This window comes from Salvia splendens, chromosome 8 (genome assembly GCF_004379255.2).
Source record: "Salvia splendens isolate huo1 chromosome 8, SspV2, whole genome shotgun sequence".
Classification (NCBI taxonomy): Eukaryota; Viridiplantae; Streptophyta; class Magnoliopsida; order Lamiales; family Lamiaceae; genus Salvia; species Salvia splendens.
The window spans coordinates 18,855,324-18,878,534 of NC_056039.1; the positions used below are offsets into that span (position 1 = coordinate 18,855,324).

Consider the following 23,211-nt stretch of genomic DNA (forward strand, 5'->3'; position numbering starts at 1 on the left):
TTCAAAAGAAAAAAAAAATCTGACGCCGGTTTGACGCCGATTCGGGACCCACAATGGCGCCGTGAGGATCGGCGTCGGAACCGGCGTCATCGCGCGAATCGGCATGGCCACGCCGATTTTGACGCCGATTTCACCGACGCCGGTTCCAATGGTTCGGCGTCAGAACCGGCGTCGGCGAAAAATCGGCGTCGCGATTTTGACGCCGTTACCTGTTAGGGGGACCTAGATCCGATCACAACAATAATTAAATACGCTTTACAAATCTGACCAACCACATCGACATATAAACTTGTACTAATTTTATTCTAAATCTCGTAGGAAACTCCAAAAACTAAATCCCTTTTTCTCTTTGGTCTATAATCGATTTTACAATGGATTTTGAAGAAGAGAAACGAAAATAAAAAAACACATAAGAATGAATTTAATAAATAAATTAATTACAGCTGGATAAACACCTGTACAAGAATTGTAGATGTGCCGTTGACCGTTAACTTTATATCTTTTTTCACTTTATTTTCATCGTAATATTTTCATCAAAAAAGGTTTGCGGATTCAATCGGTAATATTGAATACCTCCCGCAGACACAAAATCGTTGATTCAGGGACTACATTTTTCTCGGGCAGAAGGAAACAGTTAATTGCCGGTGGCTAACTGTTTATCCATCTCTCTATTATTTGTTTTATCAACGTTCGTTTGTGGTTAGAAATTGGATTTTTCTCAAGCCCTTTGTGATTGGCGGGAGTTTGAATTTTGTTAAAAATTTCGATCTTTGGCTTTATTTGGTGTTGTACAAGAAATTGCAGTTCACCTAACTTTGTATTGCTACTTCATATCAAATCGTTTTAGATAGGGAATTCGTGTTTGTATAGATTGATGGACATGGGGGTTTCGGATAACACGAGGGGATTATTATTGGCAATGGTGTCGAGTTTGTTTATAGGAACGAGCTTTATATTTAAGAAGAAAGGTCTTCTCCGAGCTGCTGCTGCTGGTACACGCGCAGGTATTCATGGATTCATTCTTATATTTAGAGTTAAATCGAATTATTTGTGTTTACATTTTTGTTAATTTAACTGAATTGTGTGAATATGTAATCTGTTTTTTGATGTGAAAGAGTTTTTTTCCGAGGTTTTTTATCATTGTTTGATGCTGTATTTCCAAATTCGAAGCTGTTTTATCGGTATGCTGAATTGCTGATTGATTGATGTAGAGTTGGAGCTGCTGATGATGATAGTGTTTGTTTTACAGAACAATTTAGTTATCTTAATTTTAGGAATTTTTTTAGTGGAATGTAGGTTTTATGAAGAAAAAGGGGGAAAAGTTGTTGGTTTGGTTTAGTTAGTCAATGCAGGAGCTTGTTTTTTCTTGCTTGTATCTGTGGATCAATGTTTGATGTTTCGTATTCATTTATGGTTTAGTTTAGCATGTTGTTATGAAAACTGTTGAAGCTTTGTGTCATTTTAGGCTGTTGGTTGTCTTGCAATACTCAGGTGTCGGGGGCTATACTTACCTGTTAGAGCCTCTTTGGTGGGCCGGCATGATTTCTAGTAAGTCGAGAGATTTTAACTTGTGGTTTAGAAGGAATTTCTTGCTTTTGGTTTGCTAACTGTGTTCTCTGCAGTGATTGTTGGGGAGATTGCGAATTTTGTTGCTTATATCTATGCCCCTGCTGTTCTTGTTACCCCCCTTGGTGCATTGAGCATTATTGTTAGGTAGGAATTCTTGAGCCTTCGACTTTTTTGTAACATATTCGATAAAGATGGTCTTGGTTGTTTGAGGGTTTCTTGATGACATTTAGCTGACTGAGCTTTTCATGAACCTGAAAAGTGCTATTTTAGCACACTTTCTGCTGAAGGAGCCGCTGCGACAGATGGGAATTTTGGGAATTATATCTTGCATAGTTGGGTCGGTTGTAATTGTTGTTCATGCCCCACAAGAACCAACTCCATCTTCTGTTCAAGAAGTCTGGGATTTGGCATCCCAGCCAGGTCCCCTCTCTCTCTCTCTCTTTCTCTCTATCCCTCTCTCTCTCTCTTTTTCATTTTTAATTGTGCATAATCCTGTTTTGTTAGACTATCACTTAATTTTTGTGCTCGTTTATTGCATCCACAGCATTCCTCATTTATGTGGCAGCTTCGGTATCACTTGTGCTACTTCTCATTGTGTATTTAGAGCCTCTCTACGGGCAGACAAACATACTCGTCTACTTAGGAATTTGCTCTATATTGGGAGCAATCACGGTAATTCCTTCCTGTTGCAAACCCTATGTTTTAGGCCTCATGATGCTGAGCATTTGTCTGAAACAGTCACCCTTTTTCGCCTTGTGCTGTGTTTCAATCTCAAGTAGGTTATGAGCGTGAAGGCCGTTGGCATTGCGATAAAACTCACCCTGGAGGGGATTAATCAGTTCGGATCTACTCAGACTTGGTTTTTCCTTTCAGTTGCAGTATTTTGTCTGATCACACAGTTGAATTATCTGAACAAGGTGACCTCCATGTTAATAGCTTATTTTGTCAATGCCATTGTCTTGCTCGATTCTTGAGAAATAGTGAAAGCACGTGCTGGTCTTGACTTCTTTGAAGCGTATACATGTTTTGCACCCTTGTTTGTAAGGTTTGTGCAATATCGTTTTGAGTTCTTGATAAAAGATAACCTTGGTGAACTAATACATATAGGGGTGTGTGTTATAATGCTAACTTTTCTTAAATTGCTAACTTGCTAGCTCATCAACGTAGTGTATTAAAAATGTCAACACGATCACATTAAAATGTCAATACATATTTGTGTTGACATTTTAATAAACTGGGTTGACATTTAAATATTAATGTCAACACAATGTATTAAAATATCAACTTAAGTTTATGTTGACATTTCATTATCATCGTATTGACATTTTTAATACACTATGTTGATGAGTTAGCAAGCTAGCAACTTAAGAAAAGTTAGCAACAGATCACACCCCAACATATAGGTATATCATTCCATAAACCGATTGCACGACCAAATTTGTGGCGATTGTGTAGAAATATGCGTTAATCCATCAATAAGTGTACCCTTTTCTCCATTACAACTGATTTCTTGAACTGTATCACCCTAAAGTCATGCTTCTCTGCCTCAACACGTTTGCTCGTGCAGGCGCTCGACACTTTCAATGCTGCAATAGTCTCTCCGATACACTATGTGATGTTCACAACTCTGACCATAATCGCCAGCTCCATCATGTTCAAGGTAACAGCAAGCTCTCGACAGATGCACAATGTCGCTATCCCCACCTTCCACTGCGCTAACAATATCTTGTCTCACCTTCTTTTGCAGGACTGGTCGGGTCAGAATGCGAGCAGCATAACCTCCGAAGTGTGTGGTTTCATCACAGTACTCTCGGGGACAATCATTCTTCACATGACTAGAGAAGAGGAGGCGTCATCACCTCCAACAGGTAGGGGTTGAGTCGGGGCAGTCTTCTTAAATGAATATTTAAATGATTAGATGACCAAACACGAACTCGAAATCTGTGCAGGAACCATAGTTTGGTACGATGAAGATTCATCGAAAGCTTTAGAAGGAGCTCATTTTATTTCATTGCATAGCTCTGATTACTTTGAACTTGTCTCTGGAGACAAAGTGATGGCAGCATAGCTTTACACAGATTTCGACCGCCGTTGACGGCTGAGCCACCTCGGCTTCCACTGCAATCGGCTGCAGCAAGAGCAGCATGGGGAGATGATCATATAGGGAAGGGTGTGGATTTCATTTTTTGCGATGTTCTTGTATTTTGTGAGTAGAATATGTAAATTATTCTTTTTTTTTCTTTTTGATGGTTTGGGTTTTGTAACAATTTTTATTATTCCGTTGGCTTGTTTGCTAACTGGGATATAGAGCCTTACACGATTTGATGTTAATATATTTTCTCAGCAAAATTTTATTTTATTTTATTTCGAATTAAAAGTGGATTCCCATAATACTATTATATATATAAAATATACTCCCTCTGTCCGCGAATAGGAGTCTCGTTTCCATTTTAGTCCGTCCGTAAATAGGAGTCCCGGTTCACCTTTAACATAAATGGTAATAGGGTTCCATATTCCATTCACTCATTTCACTTACATTTCATTTAAAGCTAATATGTACAAATAAGATTTATATTCCACTAATATTTTTCCACCTACTTTTCTTACCATTTCTTAAAACCCGTACTATCAAAGAATGTGACTTCTAATGGCGAAGTTGGGAGTACATGTAAAATGGTCAACCACAAGTTTTTATGTACCGTAAAAATGACTAAATAAAAAGCAACAAAATCATTTGCATCAAATGATACTTTAAAAAATAACCGCAAAGAACGCAATATTGTCTTCATGAATAATTAGAATATTTTATTTTTCCACACAATATTTTTGTGACTTAAGATTCTAAAAAATCTAGTCTAGGTCTTTAAATGTAACCCATGTTACATGATGAAATATAATACCGAATAAGGATTTTGAAAAATAGATTATTCTACTATTTTCTCTAAGAGCACGTACAATAAGGGTGCCGATCGGCGCCCATTGCAGCGAAACCACCTATCGGCGGTCTCTTCCCACCGCCTCTCCCGTCCGCACACATTGTTGATCAGCACCAAGATCGGTGGTCGATTGACGCCCATTGTGGTGCGACAGCCGATCTCAGCAAAATTTGTTTTTTTATTTAATTCCTAAAGTCACATCCTATAAATACCACTTATCCCATTTCATTTCCTACACCAACTTTTCTCTCTTCTGCACTTTTGAAATGTCTTCCGATGATGAGGACCCAATATTCGAATATTTGGATCGAACCATGTTATACTACGTATTGCGTATGAATTAACGACGCTGACAAGAACGGGAGAAGGAGCATGCGGTCCCTAGTCCAATCCGGCATCGGCAGAAGGTCGACCGTGACCATGTCTGGCTGCCTAACGGCTGTATTCGGACTACTGTGCTGAGGAGCCACGGTGGGGGCCGACGATTTTCCGTCGACATTTTAGAATGCGATGAGATCTTTTGTGCATTGCTAACACGCCAAAGTCGCGTTATGAATACTTCCAGAAACGTCCCGATGCCGATGGTAGGTTCGGACTATCACCGCTGCAGAAGTGCATGACTACATTGAGGCAAATGACTTATGGAGGAGTAGCCGATATGTTCGATGATTATCTTCACGTCGCCGACACGACTTGATGCGATTGTTTGCATCAAGACTTTTGGTGCCACATATCTGAAGAAGCCGACTACTGTCGATTGTCAATTCTTGCCCGAAGATGGTCTGCTGCTTTCATGGAATGCTGGGCAGCATAGATTGTATGCATTAGGCATGGAAGAACCATTGTAGAGAGGCTAGTTCATTAGCGGGTTCAAAGGCACGCACCCCACGATCATTCTCGGAGCATTGTTGACTAGCGGCTATGGATTTGACAAGCTTACTTCGGTGTAGCTGGGTCAAACAACGACCTCGACGTCCCTAACTCATCGCATCTCTTTAACGATCAATGCAAGTGTTTAGGCCCAGCCCTCGACTTCATTGCCAAAGGCAACCAGTATCATATGTGGTACTATTTGACTGATGGCATATACCCGATGTGGCCCGCATTTGTGAAGACGATCATTTGCCCAACGAAGTTGAAGAGAACTTTCTTTGCGCAACAACATGAGGCTGCATGGAAGGATGTAGAGTGGGAATTTGGTGTGCTTCAAGCGCGTTGGGTTTAGTTAAAGGCCCAATGCATTTCTTTTACCTAGATTATCTCGCTGATATCATGTATGTCTGCATCATCATGCATAACATGATAGTCAAGGATAAAGGTAAAGCAGTCACCAGTTAGGCAGATGAAGACACTGTTGGGCCAAGCCACTGTGTGGCCCGCGAGCCCGTACGTAAGGGTGTACTGTGTACTACAACTCTCGGATTCTTCAAGCATTGGTCAGTACCCGCGAGCAAGAAGCCCATCAACGACTCCAACACGATATGATTGAAGAGATTTGGGCATGTAACCATTGATGCATATTTGTTCTTTTTGTAAGTTTGTTTCTTGTTGTATTTTTACCCTATCTTGTATTACAACGAAGAGTTTTGTTTAATATGTTAGGTTAGGTATACTAAAAAGCATGTTTTGAGCAAGTTCGCGCGAATAGAATCTTGCTTGCATACGGAAAAACTCTACAATCCACTTTTAACTTGATTCGGTATTATTCGAGCAGTTTGCACGAATATAATCAGTATATTATTACATTGTGTTTGCTTGTCCATTTATAAGATGTTTTATAAACATTTAAATGCATAAGAAGCAAACAAAGCCTAACTCTTTTGCTTGGTAGACTGGTTGTGGGCGTCGTCCACTTTAAGATAACTACAGTCGGTTCTATGCAATGCTTTGCAAAAGAAAAAGAAGAATTTCACAACCTAGATAAGCTTTGGCTGCCTATCGCGAAAGGTTGCAATGTCAGTCCGATTATTTCTAAGCCTTATTGAAATAAGATGACGTTGGTGTGGTATAGCACTGAATGGATCTAACAGCCAGACATGTCTTTATGCTATCTACTGAAAGACTAGGTCTTGATAAATAACTATTTCTTAATCTACATACGTTAGCATTGAGCATACAATATTAATTATGCACTACTTTGACTTATTAAATGGTGCGGGTTTTCGCAATCCAATAATCTTGATATATTGGGTAGTGGTGATTAATATCTAGCGGTGCTAGGATTGCTTTTATGTTGAATCGTGCGCGAAGTGAGTCTCGCTTGATAATGTCCTCAAGAGGAGCTTGAACAAGGTTTTTATTATTCGGAAATTGGCCAATTGGAATTTAATTATTCCAAGAATAATAAATAAGTGTTTCTTGTTAAATCCACTATTGGAATTGATAAGATGTTAATTAATTAAGTCCATAGTAGACTTTAATTAATTAATGGACATTTATATCTTAAGCGCGAGAAATAAATAATAAATAAAACGGAAACCCGGATTACTTGTAATTTCAGATTTGGATGGGGAGGTCAATATTACTTCTGTAGTGGCTGCTAATAATATTCCAATATAAGCTTGTATTAAATTGTGGGTTCAATTTAATTAGTAAAAAGCTAAATGGGGTGAGCCCATATCCAAAACCTTCCATAGATCCCTGACTGAGCCCAATATGAACTTAATATAAATAGGATAATAAATGAGACAGAAAACACAATTAATTTTGCAAGAAATTTTCTTCCCCCTCTTCTCTCTGAAGTGGACGCAATTTTCTCTCTCCTCCTCCTTGAGGAATTTGTGTCTTCTTTATTCGAGTCCTAATATTTTGATAAGATCAGCCCACCCTGATACCAAGATACAGTTCGGGAACCAGTCAGAAGATTCGTGGTCTAGTTTTGAAGATCATCGTGGAGAAGGCGCGAGCAATCGACGATTCTTTGGAGAATCAAATTTGTAACTCTAAACCGTAGAATTCGTATTTTAGGATTTATATTCTTTAAGCATGAATTATTTGCGTTATAGCATGCAATTCTGTGTTAACATGTGAACAGATTAATCGTCTAGAGCCTTTGTCCTAGCGGCAAGGAGCTTAGACATTATTGCATGAGGTGCCGAGTTCGAGCCCTCTTGACCTCAGTTGTAATTTCCTCCTATCTATAGTATAGGAGTTTATTTGTAATTTCCTCCCTTATATAGGAGTTAACTTTTAAAAAAAACATGTGAATAGATTAATCCCATAAAGCATGTGAATAGATTAATCCCATAATCTGTCAAATAGATCATACGTCTGATTTATATGTTTTGCACAAGTCTTCCGCTGTGCACGGGGCTCCAAACCCAACATAATATTATTTGGGTATTTCTATTTATTTTATTTTATAACGCAATATATAAATTACAAAAAATAAACATAATAGTGGTGATGTGAAAAATGGAGATAGGTTGATAGATAGAGCAAATCATTGCAGGAAAATGGACTGGATGATAAAATACTTATGTGGCAGGAGGAAAATGGAGATGGGCTAAGGAATAGACCGACACTACCATGAGTGCTCTAAGTCTAACCCAATCAATAATTTGAATTGAATGTTCCAATAATAGATTCACCGATTTCTTCGATTACTTCAGTTAGACTGTTAGGGTTTGTATACTAGAAATCATCTTTCGAGTGATTGAAAACTGTAAAACTCTATATGTTATTTTCCAAAGGAATGAAACAAATTATTTTTGTCATAATGTTATTATATTTTACATTTAATGGATGTTTATTGCATATTTAAATGTATAAGCAACGTAACAAAGTCTAAGTCTTTGTTTTAGAAGACAGGTTGTGGGCGTCGTCCACTTTAAGGTAACACGGTCAGTTCTGAACAAAGAAAAATAAGAATTTCACAACCTAGATAGACTTAGACTACCTATCGTGAAAGGTTGCAATGTCAGTCCGCATATTTCTAAGCCTTACTGAAATAAGATGACATTGGTGTGACATATAACTGAATTGGATCTAACAGCAAGACGAGTCTTTATACTATCTACTGAAAGACGAGGTCTTGATAATTAATTTCTTAATCAATGTACGTTAGCATTGAGCATACGGTATTGGTTATGCACTACTTTGACTTACCAATAGGTGTGGGTTTTTCGTAACCCAACGACCCTGGTATATTGGGTGGTGGTGATTAATATCTAGCGGTGCTACGATTGCTATTATGTTAAATCGTGCGCGAGGTGAGTCTCGTTTGATAACATCCACAAGAGGAGCTCGAAACAAGGTTTTATTATTCGGAACCTAGCTAGTTGGAGTTTGATTACTCTATGAAAATGAATAAGTGTTTCTTGGTAAGTCCACTCTTAGAGATAATAATATGTTAATTAATTAAGTCTATAGCAGACATTGATTAATTAATGGATGTTTCAATCTTAAACACGGGAAATAAATGACAAATAAATGGAAACCCGAAATACTTGTGATTTCGGATTTGGATTGGCAGTGCAATATTACTTCTGTAGTGGCTGCTCGTAATATTCTAATATAAGTTTATATTAAATTGTGGGTTCAATTTAATTAGTAAAAAGCTAATTGGGGGAGGCCATATCCAAATTCTTCCGTGGATCCCTGAATGGGCCCAATATGTGACTTAATATATATAGGAGAATAAATGAGAAAAAAAATGAGATTTATTTTATTAAATTTTCGTCCCCCTCTCCTTCAAGCAGAGGGAGGATTTTTGCTCTCCTCCGCGAGCAGAATCCGTCCTCTTTATTTAAGTCCTAGTACTCTGGTGAGATCAGCCCACACTGATATCAGATTACAGTCCAGGAACCAGTCAGAAGATCTGTGGTTTAGTACTCAAGATCTTCACGTGGAGAAGGCGAGAGCTATCTTCGATTCTTCAGTGAATCAACGAGGTAAATTGGCTTACTCCGTAGCAAACATGTTTAAGGTGTTAGCGCTAAAGCATGTTTAAATCAAGTTATGAGCATGATACATGTGAGAATTACTCGAATAGAATTTGTCTAAATAATCTGCTAAATAGATCAGAATTGTTATGTTTTCCGTTTAAACGCACGCTTCTGCTGCCAACCCCTTCCATTGGTATGAGAGCCAGTCTTTGGCTCTGATTATTTGGATTTAAATTTAGTGAAATTCATGTATGCATGTGTTATTTGCCTTAACTATATAAAACAATGACCACGTTTTAATTTGCCTCAACTATATAAAACAATGTTGAACTACGAAGCGAATGCCTCTTCCTAAATACTTTAAGTGCGATAATTATATAATCCATACGTTCAAATTTCACGATTTATAACTAACATGGATCTGGAAATTTAAAGAAAGCAAGCAAGGATCGAATAAAATGGAAATGTGTCCGTTTTTTCCTTAAGTAAATAAAATACAACGGGTTACTTTCCGAACTGCGCGTCGCCCCGTGATCCCGGCTCCCCGGTTCCCACTGTCTCGACATCCCTATCTCGATCGCACGTCTCGTACAATCGAGTAATTCAAGTTCTTGATTCGATAGTTCTTGAGTTCACCATGCATAATAAATTAAACAAAACACCAAGAACATGCTTCGCAATCAAATAATATATGCATACATGAATTTCGTGAAATTTAAATCCAAATAATCGGAGCCAAAGACTGGCTCTGATACCAACTGAAGGGGCTGGCAGCGGAAGCGTGCGTAACATAACGGATCACATGAATTTGATCTATTTAGCAGATTATTTAGACAAAATCTATTCGCGCAATTATCACATGTATCATGCTCATAACTTGAATTAAAACATGCTTTAGCACATTAAATTCCTAAAACATGCTTACTATGGAATTAGCCAATTTACCTCGTTGATTCAATCAAGAATCGATGATGGCTTGCTCCGTCTCCACGTGAAGATCTTCAATACAAGACCTCGGATCTTCTGACTGGTGTCCCGGACTATACGCTGATATTTGTGTGGGCAAATCTCACCAACGTACTAGGACTCGAATAATGGAAGACAGAACTCAGCTCACGGAGGAGAGCACAATTTTCGAAAATTCTCTTAAAGGAGGGGGACGAAAATTTTATGAATAAATTGTTGTGTTTTTTTCTCTCCTTTAGTCTCATATTTATATAAGTCACATATGGGGCCCAGTCAGGGATCTAAGGAAGAATCTGGAACAAGCCTCACCCAATTAGCTTTTTACTAATTAAATTGAACCCACAATTTAATATAAGCTTATATTGGAATTTTACGAGCAGCCACTACAGAAGTAATATTGCACTGCCTTCCAAATCCGAAATTACAAGTATTCCGGGTTTCCTTTAATTGTATTTGATTTATTTCCCGCGTTTAAGATGGAAACATCCATTAATTAATTAATGTCTGCTATAGACTTAATTAATTAACATATTTCGAATTCCAAGAGTAAACTTAGCAAGAAACTCTTATTTATTATTCATAGAGTAATCAAACTCCAACTAGCTAGGTTCCGAATAATAAAACCTCGTTTCGAGCTCCTCTTGTGGATGTTATCAAACGAGACTCTCCTCGCGCACGTTTCAACATAATAGCAATCCTAGCACCTCTAGATAATGATCACCACTACCCAATATACTTGGATCGTTGGGTTACGAAAAACCCGCACCTTTGGTAAGTCAAAGTAGTGGATACTCAATATCGTATGCTCAATGCTAACGTACATTGAGTAAGAAATTAATTCTCAAGACCTCGTCTTTCAGTAGATAGCATAAAGACTCGTCTTGCTGTTAGATCCATTCAGTGCTATACCACACCAACGTCATCTTATTTCAATAAGGTTTAGAAATAATCGGACTGACATTGCAACCTTTCGCGATAGGTAGTCTAGGCCTATCTAGGTTGTGAAATTCTTATTTTTCTTTGTTTAGAACTGACCGTGTTACCTTAAATTGGACGACGCCCACAACCGGTCTACTAAAACAAAGACTTAGACTTTGTTACGTTTGCTCATACATTTAAATATGCAATAAACAACCATTAAATGTAAAACATAACAACATTATGACAAAAATAATCTGTTGCATTTATTGGAAAATAACCATTAGAGTTTTACAGTATCCAATCACTCGAAAGGTGATTTCTAGTATACAAAACCCTAACAATCTCCCACTTATACTCAAAACAGCTTTCGAGTATACAAAATGGTAGTGCACACGTCTTAAATATCTCCCACTTATACTGAAAGCGAGTTGAGGTCTTGAATGAGTCGAACTCCCATCCCTTCTACGTGGCAATCGAACGGTTTTACCGCCAAAGCCTTTGTAAAAGGATCTGCCAGGTTGTTCTCTGACGCAATCTTGACCACTTTTATGTCTCCTCTCTGCACTATATCTCTAATGATATGATACTTCCGCTCTATGTGTTTGCTCGCTTTGTGAGCTCTTGGTTCTTTCGAGTTTGCCACAGCACCAGAATTGTCACAATAAATGGTGATGCTCTTGGGCAGATTCGAAACCACACCTAAATCCATAAGGAAGTTCTTGAGCCATACAGCCTCTTTTGCACCCTCCGAAGCGGCCACATACTCGATTTCCATGGTCGAGTCCGCGATGCATTTCTGCTTCACACTCATCCAAATTACGGCTCCACCTCCTAAGGTGAACACATATCCTGAAGTAGATTTTCTCGAGTCCTGATCAGCTTGAAAGTCTGAGTCAGTATATCCCAAAGGACAGAGCTCGACTGCATTGTAAACTAGAGCATAGTCCTTAGTCCGTTTAAGGTACTTGAGTATGTTCTTTACGGCAGTCCAATGTCCTTGGCCCGGATTCGACTGATATCTTGCCACCATGCCAACAGCAAAGCAAATATCTGGTCTAGTACAAAGCATAGCATACATGAGACTTCCAACTGCCGAAGCATATGGAATCCTTCTCATTGCTTGTATCTCAGACGGCGTTTTAGGGCACATCTCTTGAGATAAATGGATGCCATGTCTAAAAGGTAAGAAACCTTTCTTGGCGTCCTGCATGCTAAAACGACTAAGTACTGTTTCGATGTAAGATTCTTGATATAAGCACAACATCTTCTTATCTCGATTCCGAAGAACCTTGATCCCCAGGATGTGTCCCGCGTCTCCCATATCCTTCATCTCGAACTGGTTTGACAACCATGTTCGAACTGATGACAACATCTTTTTATTGTTTCCAATCAGAAGAATGTCATCTACATATAAAACTAAGAACACCACATTCCCCTTATCAACTTTCTTATACACGCAGCTTTCACTTGGGCACTTTTCGAATCCAAACTTGCAAACAGTTTGATCGAAACATTGGTTCCACGATCTAGATGCTTGCTTGAGGCCATAAATGGCCTTCTTAAGCTTCCAAACCATGTGTTCTTTGCCCTTTATGGCATATCCTTCGGGTTGTTCCATGTAGATGGTCTCCTCAAGACTGCCGTTTAGAAATGCAGTCTTAACGTCCATCTGCCATACATCCCAATCCATATAAGCTGCAATAGACAACAGTATCCGGATCGATTTGAGCATGGCCACTGGGGAGAAGGTCTCATCATAATCGATGCCTTCCTTTTGGGTATACCCCTTGGCTACTAGTCTTGCTTTGAAGACTTTAACTTGTCCATCGGGTCCACGTTTACATTTATATATCCACTTGCTTCCAATGGCAGTACAACCTTCAGGTAGGACGGACAAATCGTAGACGTCTTTGTCTATCATAGATTGTAGTTCTGAATCCATTGCTTTTACCCATTCGCAATGATCGATATCTGCCTGCGCCTCCGCAAAGTTCCAGGGATCTAATACATTGCTGTCCGAGGAGTGATCCATAGATTCTCCCAAACCAATGTATCTGTCGGGCTCATGCGAGACCCTCCCACTGCGGCGCGGCACTACAATATTTTGAGTAGAAGTTGAAGTTTCGGGAATTGTTTGTACACTTGGTACTTGTTCTTGGTTAATGGAACTTGTGACTGAAGTTAGCTCATCAAGAGCCACTTCACTACTGGGTTTATGATTCATTACATAGTCTTCCTCTAAGAATGTCGCGTGAGTGCTCACAATGACTTTCTTATCTCGGAGACTAAAGAATTCATAACCTTTCGTTCCTTTGGGGTATCCTATAAACAAATATACCTCCGTCCTAGATCCTAGCTTAGTTGGATCCTTTTCCAATACATGAGCCGGGCAACCCCAAACCTTGAGATGTGCTAGATTGGGCTTACGCCTAGTCCACAACTCATATGGAGTTTTAGGTACGGATTTTGATGGTAAATTGTCTAAAATGTGACTTGCGGAAAGCAAGGCATGTCCCCAAAACGAAATAGGCAGACGTGCATAACTCATCATCGATCGAACCATGTTTAATAAGGTCATGTTCCTTCTTTCAGCCACGCCATTCTGCTGGGGCGTGCCCGGCGCAGTCAGTTGGGATTGAATTCCCACTTCCGATAAGTAGTCCAAGAATTTGGCAGTGAGGTATTCGCCTCCACAATCAGATCGTAGGCATTTGATATTCTTCCCATGATACTTCTCCACAAGAGTCTTAAAGTCTTTAAACTTGTCAAAAGACTCTGACTTGTGACGCATCAAGTAGACATATCCAATTTTCGAGAAGTCATCAATAAATGTGATGAAGTATCGAAAACCACCTCTTGCCTCAGTTGACATTGGTCCACATACATCGGAATGAACGAGCTCAAGTACTTCCTTGGACCTATTGCCCTTAGCCTTAAAAGGCCTCTTGGTCATCTTGCCTTCTAAGCATGACTCACACTTATGAAAAGGTTCCTCCTCTAGACCTTTGATAAGATCTTGTTGAACAAGAGAATGGATCCTCCTTTCATTGGCATGACCAAGTCTAAGGTGCCACAAGTACGTTTCGTTCATTGAACTTGAAGGTTCTTTTCGTTTCTTTGAAATTTTCGATGTTGTATTGAGTTCTGATTTGCGATTATTAAACTGTGTAGAAGTGATTGTGTACAGATTGTTTTCCATGATACCACGACAGATATAAGAACCATCTTTCTTAATAACGCAGTTGTCATTAAAAGAAATCGAATATCCATCATAAACCAATTTAGAAACTGAAATTAAATTTCTTCTAAAAGAAGGTATCAACAAAACATTCTTCAAAATCAAAAATCTATCACTACTAAAACGCAAATAAATGTCTCCCACTGCAACGGCCGCCACTTTGGTAGCGTCGCCCAGCTGGACTTCGATCTCACGATCATGTAGCCGTCTTGTCCCCTGCAATAAGTCAGGATCAAAACAAATATGATCAGTGGCTCCTGTGTCAATAACCCAAGTGCAAATTGATGTCGAAGTCAAACAAGACTCGACAACTAGAGCCTGGTGCATACCTGTAGCCTTGTCCTGTTTAGGACAGTCTGGATTCCAATGCCCCTTCTCTCCACACTTGAAACACTTCCCCGTAGGCTTCTTGTTAGCCCTCTTCTTCTTCTTTCCCTTAGCGGTCGGTCCTGAGTTCGGTGCCTGCCTTTTTCCTGCTCTTAGGCTTCAAGCCAGAGGAACGAGGCGCCGAAATCATCATGGCCGCCTTAGCTTGGAACATAAGGTCCTCTGCCGACTGAAGTTCAGTCAACAGCTCTACCAAGGTGTAATTCCTTTTGTTCATCTCTAAGTTGAGCTTGAACTGTTGGAAGCTAGGGGGAAGACTTCGAAGGATGATAGTTACCTGGGACTCGGGATCGATTGTCCCTCCCAAGACCTCAATTTGGTTGAGGTGGCCCATCATCTCGAGGACATGGTCCCTCACAGACGAGCCTTCCTTCATTGTCTTCGACATGATACTCCGAAAGGCTTGAGACTTATCCGTTCGATTCTGAGTACCAAAAAGATTTTTGAGATTCTGCATGATCTCGACGGCTGTTTCCATGGCTGAATGCTGATGCTTGAGTACTGAAGACATAGATGCCAACATGTAGCACTTAGCCATCTCATTCGCCTTATGCCACCGTCTGTGTGCATCTCTGACTCCTGCCGCAGCGGTAGCCGCCGGCACTGGAGGTCGCGGGGTGGTGAGCACAAAGATGTACTCATCGGCTGTGAGAACGATGTCCAAATTTTATTTCCATTCTATGTAATTTTGGCCATCGAGTTTATTTTCTTTGAGAATTGCGGAAAGAGGATTGAATGACATATTGACGATTTGATTTGCACTGCAAAACAGAGTATTTTACTATTGTCATAAACTTATGTAAGAAGTTTGATTAGATTAACCATAAAACTTTTCAAAATCTTACAACTGTAAAATTAAAATTTTGTACCCTCCAGAGGAAGTCAATACGCATTAAAATCTTACAATTTTACTGGTCACAACACCGACGAATAGTCCAGAGACCACAGAGTGACATGGCCGCCTAATGTTGCCTAAGCAAGACCATCTCTTTAGCATTACAGAGTCTCATTTCTACAACACACTCCCATAACAATACTTATGTGCTGCTAACAAGATCAAGCTATCTCATAAATTATGTGTGAACTTCTGAATCTCGCAGTTTCTTAGGATTATTGTCCCCACAGAGCAGGTGGCGATAATATTCGAAACTACATTCTAGTTCATACTATTTATATTTGAGAAGTCCGCCCTCATGAACTTGCTATTTTCTTAGGATTATTATCCCCACAGAGCAGGTGGCGATAATATTAGAAAAAGGCTTCATGAATTGCAGACCAATTGATGGAGACCATATACAAACGTTGAGTTCATAATTATAGCTTAGATATTTGGGTTATGGTTTTTCTTTAATTATCCTTAGCCTTAAGGCAGTTGAAGGCTTAATTAAATTATGTTGGTATTTAATCTACCGGATAATTAAATCTTTTATTAATTGGTATCTTCCATTAGGAATTATTGTTCTAGAATTTAATTCTTATTCATGTCTACTATAAGATATATCTAAAATAATTAAATTACTTAATTCTTAATAAGACATGAAAAATTAAATTCAAATTATTTCCATGTTCAAGATTAGGAAGAGATATTATATTATTTAACGTATTTATACATATCTATTCTTATTAGGATCTTAGATATATAAACATTAGGAAACTATTATATTATTCTTATCTATATCATGTAGGAATCAAAATAATATTATTTATTTCCATAGATATAGAAAATAATAAGATATTCCTTAAATCTAGATAAAATATTAGGAAACTATTAAATTATTCTCATCCATATCTTCTAGGAATAAAATAATATTATTTAATTCCATAGATATAGATAATAATCAAAATATTCCTAAAATCTAGATAAATCTTCCAAAAAGATTTTATTTCTATTAAATAATAATATTTTAATGATATCTTTTAATAAAATAATTAAATAATTATTAAAATAATTCATCATCGTTATCTCATCGTACGAGGTTCGCACGAACGATGAACGACGAAAATCCGACGAGTTCGTTGTTGTATCACGATGCACATGGCGTCTCGGCCACAGGCGCGCAGGTGGCGCGCCATCGTCTCGGCCAGCGGGTGGTCGCGGTTCGCCAGCGTCTCGGCCAGGACGTGCGCGGAGGCGCAGCTCCTCTCGGCCAACGGTGAGCATCTGTCGCGGCTTCTCGGCTCGTCGGGTGCCGACATCTCTCGGCCAGCGGCGCGCACGGTGGCGCGCTCGCTCTCGGCCAGTGTCTCGGCGCCCGTCTCGGACAACCAAGCCATCAGGCGGCGCGAGCTTCTCGGCCAGCGGCGCACACGGAGGTGCGCCCGCTCTCGGCCTTCCGCCTAGGGTTGCGGCTCCCGGCGCCCAGTGTCTCGGTGGTTCAGTTACGTGCCACCACACCACGCCAGCCACCATGTCGCTCTCGACGCAGGTGCGTCTGGGGCCAGGGGTCTCGGCCGGCAGCGCGCGCGAGCCCTTGCTCGCCTGTGCGTCGCCCCGTGATCCCGGCTCCCCAGTTCCCACTGTCTCGACATCCCTATCTCGATCGCACGTCTCGTACAATCGAGTAATTCAAGTTCTTGATTCGATAGTTCTTGAGTTCACCATGCATAATAAATTAAACAAAACACCAAGAACATGCTTCGCAATCAAATAATACATGCATACATGAATTTGGCGAAATTTTAATCCAAATAATCAGAGCCAAAGACTGGCTCTGATACCAACTGAAGGGGCTGGCAGCGGAAGCGTGCGTAACATAACGGATCACATGAATTTGATCTATTTAGCAGATTATTTAGACAAAATCTATTCGCGCAATTATCACATGTATCATGCTCATAACTTGAATTAAAACTTGCTTTAGCACATTAAATTCCTAAAACATGCTTACTACGGAATTAGCCAATTTACCTCGTTGATTCAATCAAGAATCGATGATGGCTTGCTCCGTCTCCACGTGAAGATCTTCAATACATGACATCGGATCTTCTGACTGGTGTCCCGGACTATACGCTGATATTTGTGTGGGCAAATCTCACCAACGTACTAGGACTCGAATAATGGAAGACAGAACTCAGCTCACGGAGGAGAGCACAATTTTCGAAAATTCTCTTAAAGGAGGGGGACGAAAATTTTATGAATAAATTGTTGTGTTTTCTGTCTCCTTTATTCTCCTATTTATATAAGTCACATATTGGGCCCAGTCAGGGATCTAAGGAAGAATCTGGAACAAGCCTCACCAAATTAGCTTTTTACTAATTAAATTGAACCCACAATTTAATATAAGCTTATATTGGAATATTACGAGCAGCCACTACAGAAGTAATATTGCACTGCCTTCCAAATCCGAAATTACAAGTATTCCGGGTTTCCTTTAATTGTATTTGATTTATTTCCCGCGCTTAAGATGGAAACATCCATTAATTAATTAATGTCTGCTATAGACTTAATTAATTAACATATTTCGAATTCCAAGAGTGGACTCAGCAAGAAACTCTTATTTATTATTCATAGAGTAATCAAACTCCAACTAGCTAGGTTCCGAATAATAAAACCTCGTTTCGAGCTCCTCTTGTGGATGTTATCAAACGAGACTCTCCTCGCGCACGTTTCAACATAATAGCAATCCTAGCACCTCTAGATAATGATCACCACTACCCAATATACTTGGATCGTTGGGTTACGAAAAACCCGCACCTTTGGTAAGTCAAAGTAGTGGATACTCAATATCGTATGCTCAATGCTAACGTACATTGATTAAGAAATTAATTCTCAAGACCTCGTCTTTCAGTAGATAGCATAAAGACTCGTCTTGCTGTTAGATCCATTCAGTGCTATACCACACCAACGTCATCTTATTTCAATAAGGTTTAGAAATAATCGGACTGACATTGCAACCTTTCGCGATAGGTAGTCTAGGCCTATCTAGGTTGTGAAATTCTTATTTTTCTTTGTTTAGAACTGACCGTGTTACCTTAAATTGGACGACGCCCACAACCGGTCTACTAAAACAAAGACTTAGACTTTGTTACGTTTGCTCATACATTTAAATATGCAATAAACAACCATTAAATGTAAAACATAACAACATTATGGCAAAAATAATCTGTTGCATTTATTGGAAAATAACCATTAGAGTTTTACAGTATCCAATCACTCGAAAGGTGATTTCTAGTATACAAAACCCTAACAGAAACCCCCCTCTCCCCCCCCCCCAACAAGAGGTAAAGCCATCACCTTTGCATCAATTAGGAAGCATCACAAATAGCAACATCATCAAGTAAAATCCATAACCGTAGAAACAATAGAAATAGTAGCAATAGCAAATAATTCCATAACCGATTAAAAACTCTACTCAAATGCCTTATAGGGATCTACTGGAACTAGCATAATAACACTAGGCGATATGCTCAAGAGATTGCAGTTCACACTCTAGTTTGAAGCCCATAGGAGAAACACCATAATCTGCCCAAATTCTAAATCGGTAATAAGAACCAATTTCGTCTAAGGAAACCTAAATTTAGTGGAGTTAGAGACTTAGCTGCTGCGTCACGGAGGAGAGGCGGCAAAGCCGCTGTCAAGCCTACGCCTCGCATCACGCCGGGCAGCCGCCCCGATCTAGGCTCGCCGGCGGTTTTTCCCCCGAGAGGCTACGCCTTTTAGCTCCGATGGCACCGGGATGGAAGGATCAACGGCGCTGAGTCGCCGAAACATACGACGGACGGCTGGAGGAGCCGTGGATTGTAGCTAAAGCTGCGGCGGTGGCGACGACGCCGTGTCGTCACCTGAAGGAGACGGGGACGAGGCGGAGTCCGGCACGGTGGTGGTCGGCGTTGGTGACGGGAGTAGAGGCGCCGATTTTTTTCTTCTAGGGTTACACTGATTTGGGGATTTGGGTTTGTCCCTTTCAGATTAGGGTTTTGAAATGAGAGAGAGTTTGAGAAGAGAGGCAGGAGAGGCGTAGTTCGGGGTGAGGTCGGAGATGGCGGTGGCGGCCGGGCAGCGGCGAGAATCGTCGAGGGAGGGGGAGCAGCTAGGATTCCTCCCTCCCAATCTGTGAATTTTGGTGAAGGAGGGAAGAGGAGTAGGCCGACGTGGGGAGGAGAAATTTCGTTATTAGGGGTTAATCTGACCTTTTGAAATTAGGGGTTAATTTAACTGACCTTTCAGAATATGGGATCGAGGCGTGCGTATTTTTCAGAACAAGGGATTTCTAATCTTTTTTTTATCTTTATTCTAATTTTTTCCTATTATTTATTTCCCATCATTTATAAGTGGACTAAACTACCCTTTTTATATTTTCAAAAACACTAATAAATCAGCCGAGATTTGTCAATCTTTTAAATGTGTTATCTTTTACTCATTTCCATACACAATGATATAATAATATGAAAATATTGATTTCAATATCTTCTCTTTTTATATTGTCTTTGTGCGTAAACTATTATAGTGTCTATTAAATAACAATTTTATTCACTAAACAATTTATCATCACTACTCCTATTAACTAACAAGCTATGTGAAAAAGTAGGCAATATTTAATCGTATACCATCGTGATTAATTTTTTTGCTAATGATTTTTTTTTTTAAATCCAAAAAAAACATGTTTATATAAAAAAGCAACCATCAAAACTCCTCTTCCGCAACTGCTTCCACAAAAGTATGGATTCACAATATCATAGTTTCACAAAATACTTCCACAAAAACATATATCATCCACAAAATACTTCCACAAAAGTATGGATTCACAAAAACATAGTTTCACAAAATACTTCCACAAAAACATAGATCTTCCACAAAATACTTCAACAAAAGCATAGTTCATCCATGAACATGTTCTTCAAAAGCTTAGTTCCTCAAAATACATTATCACTAAATTAACTTCCTTGGAGTGAGTTTCTTCTTCGTACATATTTTTATTGGTAGTCTTCTAGGTTTAGGCTTCCCTCCTCCTCCATGCTACAATTCACTTGGCTGAAAATATTTGATATTAATGTCAAGTTATAAAAAAAAACAATTGGCTCAATGTAACAATTATACATATTTAATTCTTCATACCTCATTGGTTCATCAACTACTCCATGCATTTGACATGTACTGGCATGCATCCCACCTAAAGGTCGTCCCTTTGCACGGCTCTTCCTGCCACTCAAGTAAGCAAAACAAAAATAAGATTGATATAACAAAATGAAGAGGAGATGCAATCCAAATAATTACCTTTTCTTTGTTCCATTAAAGACACATTTAGCTGATGACTCCCTATGACCAAACTCTTTGCATTGCTTACATTGGACCTGCCACATCCTTTTGTTCTAGATTTGTTTCCTTTGCCTTCTAAGCATCCATGTATCCTATGCTTCCTCTGTCTGCCGGGAGCTTTTTTTTTCAAATGTGGTAACACCTTGAAGCCAAGGTCTATGCTAGGCCACTGAGACTTGTCGGGAAATGGGCTAATTACCCCTCTATATGCTAGCCTAAATAGACTCACTGAAAAGTAAGGATGTAGGTAATCTTCCATTTTAGGATTTCTATGTGAAGTTATCACTGCTAATGCATGTGGGCATGGTTTCCCTGAGACTTGCCACTCCCTACATGAGCAAGTGTGTTGTGCAAGATTCACAACATGTCTAATTACCTTGTGTCTATCTGTGATCTCAGTCACCTCTGCCTCACCCATACCGCCTACTTTGACCTACAAGTTGCCCAATTGTCTACTAAGAACATTGAGATGGCGAACAACATTTGGAAGCATGGTGTGGCCTTCCAATCTTTCACCTATATCTCTCCTCCTTGCATAGAGCTCTATGAACTTTGATCTCAGACTGTCAACTAGCTCGGCTATTGGAAGGTCCTTAAGGTCCTTTACCCAATTGTTCCACACTTCTGCAATATTGTTTGTAATATAGTCACATTTGATATCTTCGAAAAATTTGCTCCTCATCCAAAGCAGGCTGTGATATGTCTCTAAGAATGGTTGCACCCTATCATTTGCTTCGTACATCTTGTGCATTAGTTTTTCATGATAAATTGGACAAAATGTCCTAGCTGCTGGATACATGTTTCCAAAAATCGGACCTTGAAACCTCTTAGAAAAATTCTTCATCAAGTGGATAAAACACTCTCTATTTTCTGCCAATGGAAACACCGCCTTCAAAGCATTCTCCAACCCCTTGCATGCATCTGAGCAAATAGCTAAATGAGGTGGACTTCCAATTGCCCTCTTTAGCTGCTCCATAAACCAAATCCATTCTTCATTGGTCTCACTTTCAAACAACCCAAAAGCAAGTGGAAATATCCAGTTGTTCCCATCTAATGCAGTAGCTGAAGCTAGCTGTCCATTCCATCTACCATTAAGAGCCGTTGCATCTACACTTAAATATGGCCTACACCCATTTAGGAAGCCATTGATACTTGGTTTGAAGCAACAAAAAAATCTTTGAAAGTACACCCCGTCTTCAGTCTCTTTCAACCCTATCTCAACCACACTCCCTGGAATTTTAAGCTCAACCATTGCCTTAAAGTTAAACAAATTCCCAAAACTGTCCTCCCATGTTCCATAAAATTTTTCACTTGCAATCTGCATACCGGCATATATAGTAGAATAATGAATTGTGGTGACATACTTCTCCTGCAACTCATTTTGCAACTTAATTGCTCCCATGTTTGGATCTTTCTTTAAAAAAGGAATTGCCTTTTCTCCAACCCAATGATACGATGCCATCTTGGTCCTTACTCTGCCAGTGGATGAACAAAAATGGTCACCTTTATTCAAACAAATCTGTATCCTAGGGACACAAAAATATTAGTTACAAAATGCACACATTATTAAAATGAGCAAATTTATTAATTACATCAATAGTTAGCATATTATACCTTCACATGCTTTTCATTTTTCATCCACCTAGCAACAATTGACCATGGACAACTCTCAGCTTTGCAGAAGCCCCTGGACAAATTTGGGTTGGATTTCTCTGTTCCTAGTTCAAATTTAGTCTTTATAGCATGTTGCTTCACTGCTTTCCTAAAATCATTCATATTTGTGTATATGGTTCCAACATCCATCGGAGGGTCATCCATATCATAAAATACATTCTCTTCATTAGGAATACGGTCATCAACTGGTATGTCCATTACCTCATCAACAATTGGACCATAATTCATTCCATCTACTGCTGCATCACTAGGTTTCTCTAAGGTTAGACCAACAAATGCAAACATTGTTTCTTCATCCATCAAGCTTTCAGGAGCACCAATCTGTGATTCTTCAAGTGGAGTAATTTCTATACTATCCCAGTCAATAATATCAATTTC

At 39.4% G+C, this 23,211-nt stretch overlaps 2 protein-coding genes across 3 annotated transcripts; one reads left to right on the forward strand and one right to left on the reverse strand.

Annotated features, from left to right (window-relative positions):
• Window positions 1–527: 527 nt before the first annotated feature.
• On the forward strand, window positions 528–3,946 carry LOC121745077 (probable magnesium transporter NIPA6). Of its 2 annotated transcripts, none has more exons than XM_042138849.1 (9): window positions 528–1,004; window positions 1,466–1,548; window positions 1,623–1,713; window positions 1,829–1,989; window positions 2,114–2,241; window positions 2,349–2,486; window positions 3,137–3,229; window positions 3,317–3,437; window positions 3,519–3,946. In XM_042138849.1, the coding sequence occupies exons 2-9, from the start codon at window positions 1,539–1,541 to the stop codon at window positions 3,635–3,637; spliced, it is 861 nt and encodes a 286-aa protein (XP_041994783.1). In that variant the 5' UTR covers window positions 528–1,004; window positions 1,466–1,538; the 3' UTR covers window positions 3,638–3,946. The 2 variants fall into 2 exon arrangements, with proteins under 2 accessions (XP_041994783.1, XP_041994782.1); XM_042138848.1 differs by having other exon boundaries at window positions 1,492–1,548.
• A 17,646-nt stretch (window positions 3,947–21,592) lies between these two features.
• Window positions 21,593–22,621, reverse strand: LOC121745884. Its single transcript, XM_042139826.1, has one exon. The coding sequence runs from the start codon at window positions 22,619–22,621 to the stop codon at window positions 21,593–21,595; it is 1,029 nt and encodes a 342-aa protein (XP_041995760.1).
• Window positions 22,622–23,211: the final 590 nt, after the last annotated feature.

What these genes read in the sequence shown, in the direction of transcription:
- LOC121745077 (XM_042138848.1), top strand. Translation starts at nt 875, where the DNA reads ATGGACATGGGGGTTTCGGATAACACGAGGGGATTATTATTGGCAATG. An exon ending in CCAGCTCCATCATGTTCAAG is followed by an intron (nt 3,230 to 3,316) that starts GTAACAGCAAGC and finishes CTTCTTTTGCAG; the next exon opens with GACTGGTCGGGTCAGAATGC. An exon ending in GGCGTCATCACCTCCAACAG is followed by an intron (nt 3,438 to 3,518) that starts GTAGGGGTTGAG and finishes AAATCTGTGCAG; the next exon opens with GAACCATAGTTTGGTACGAT.
- LOC121745884 (XM_042139826.1), bottom strand. Translation starts at nt 22,621, where the DNA reads ATGGCATCGTATCATTGGGTTGGAGAAAAGGCAATTCCTTTTTTAAAG.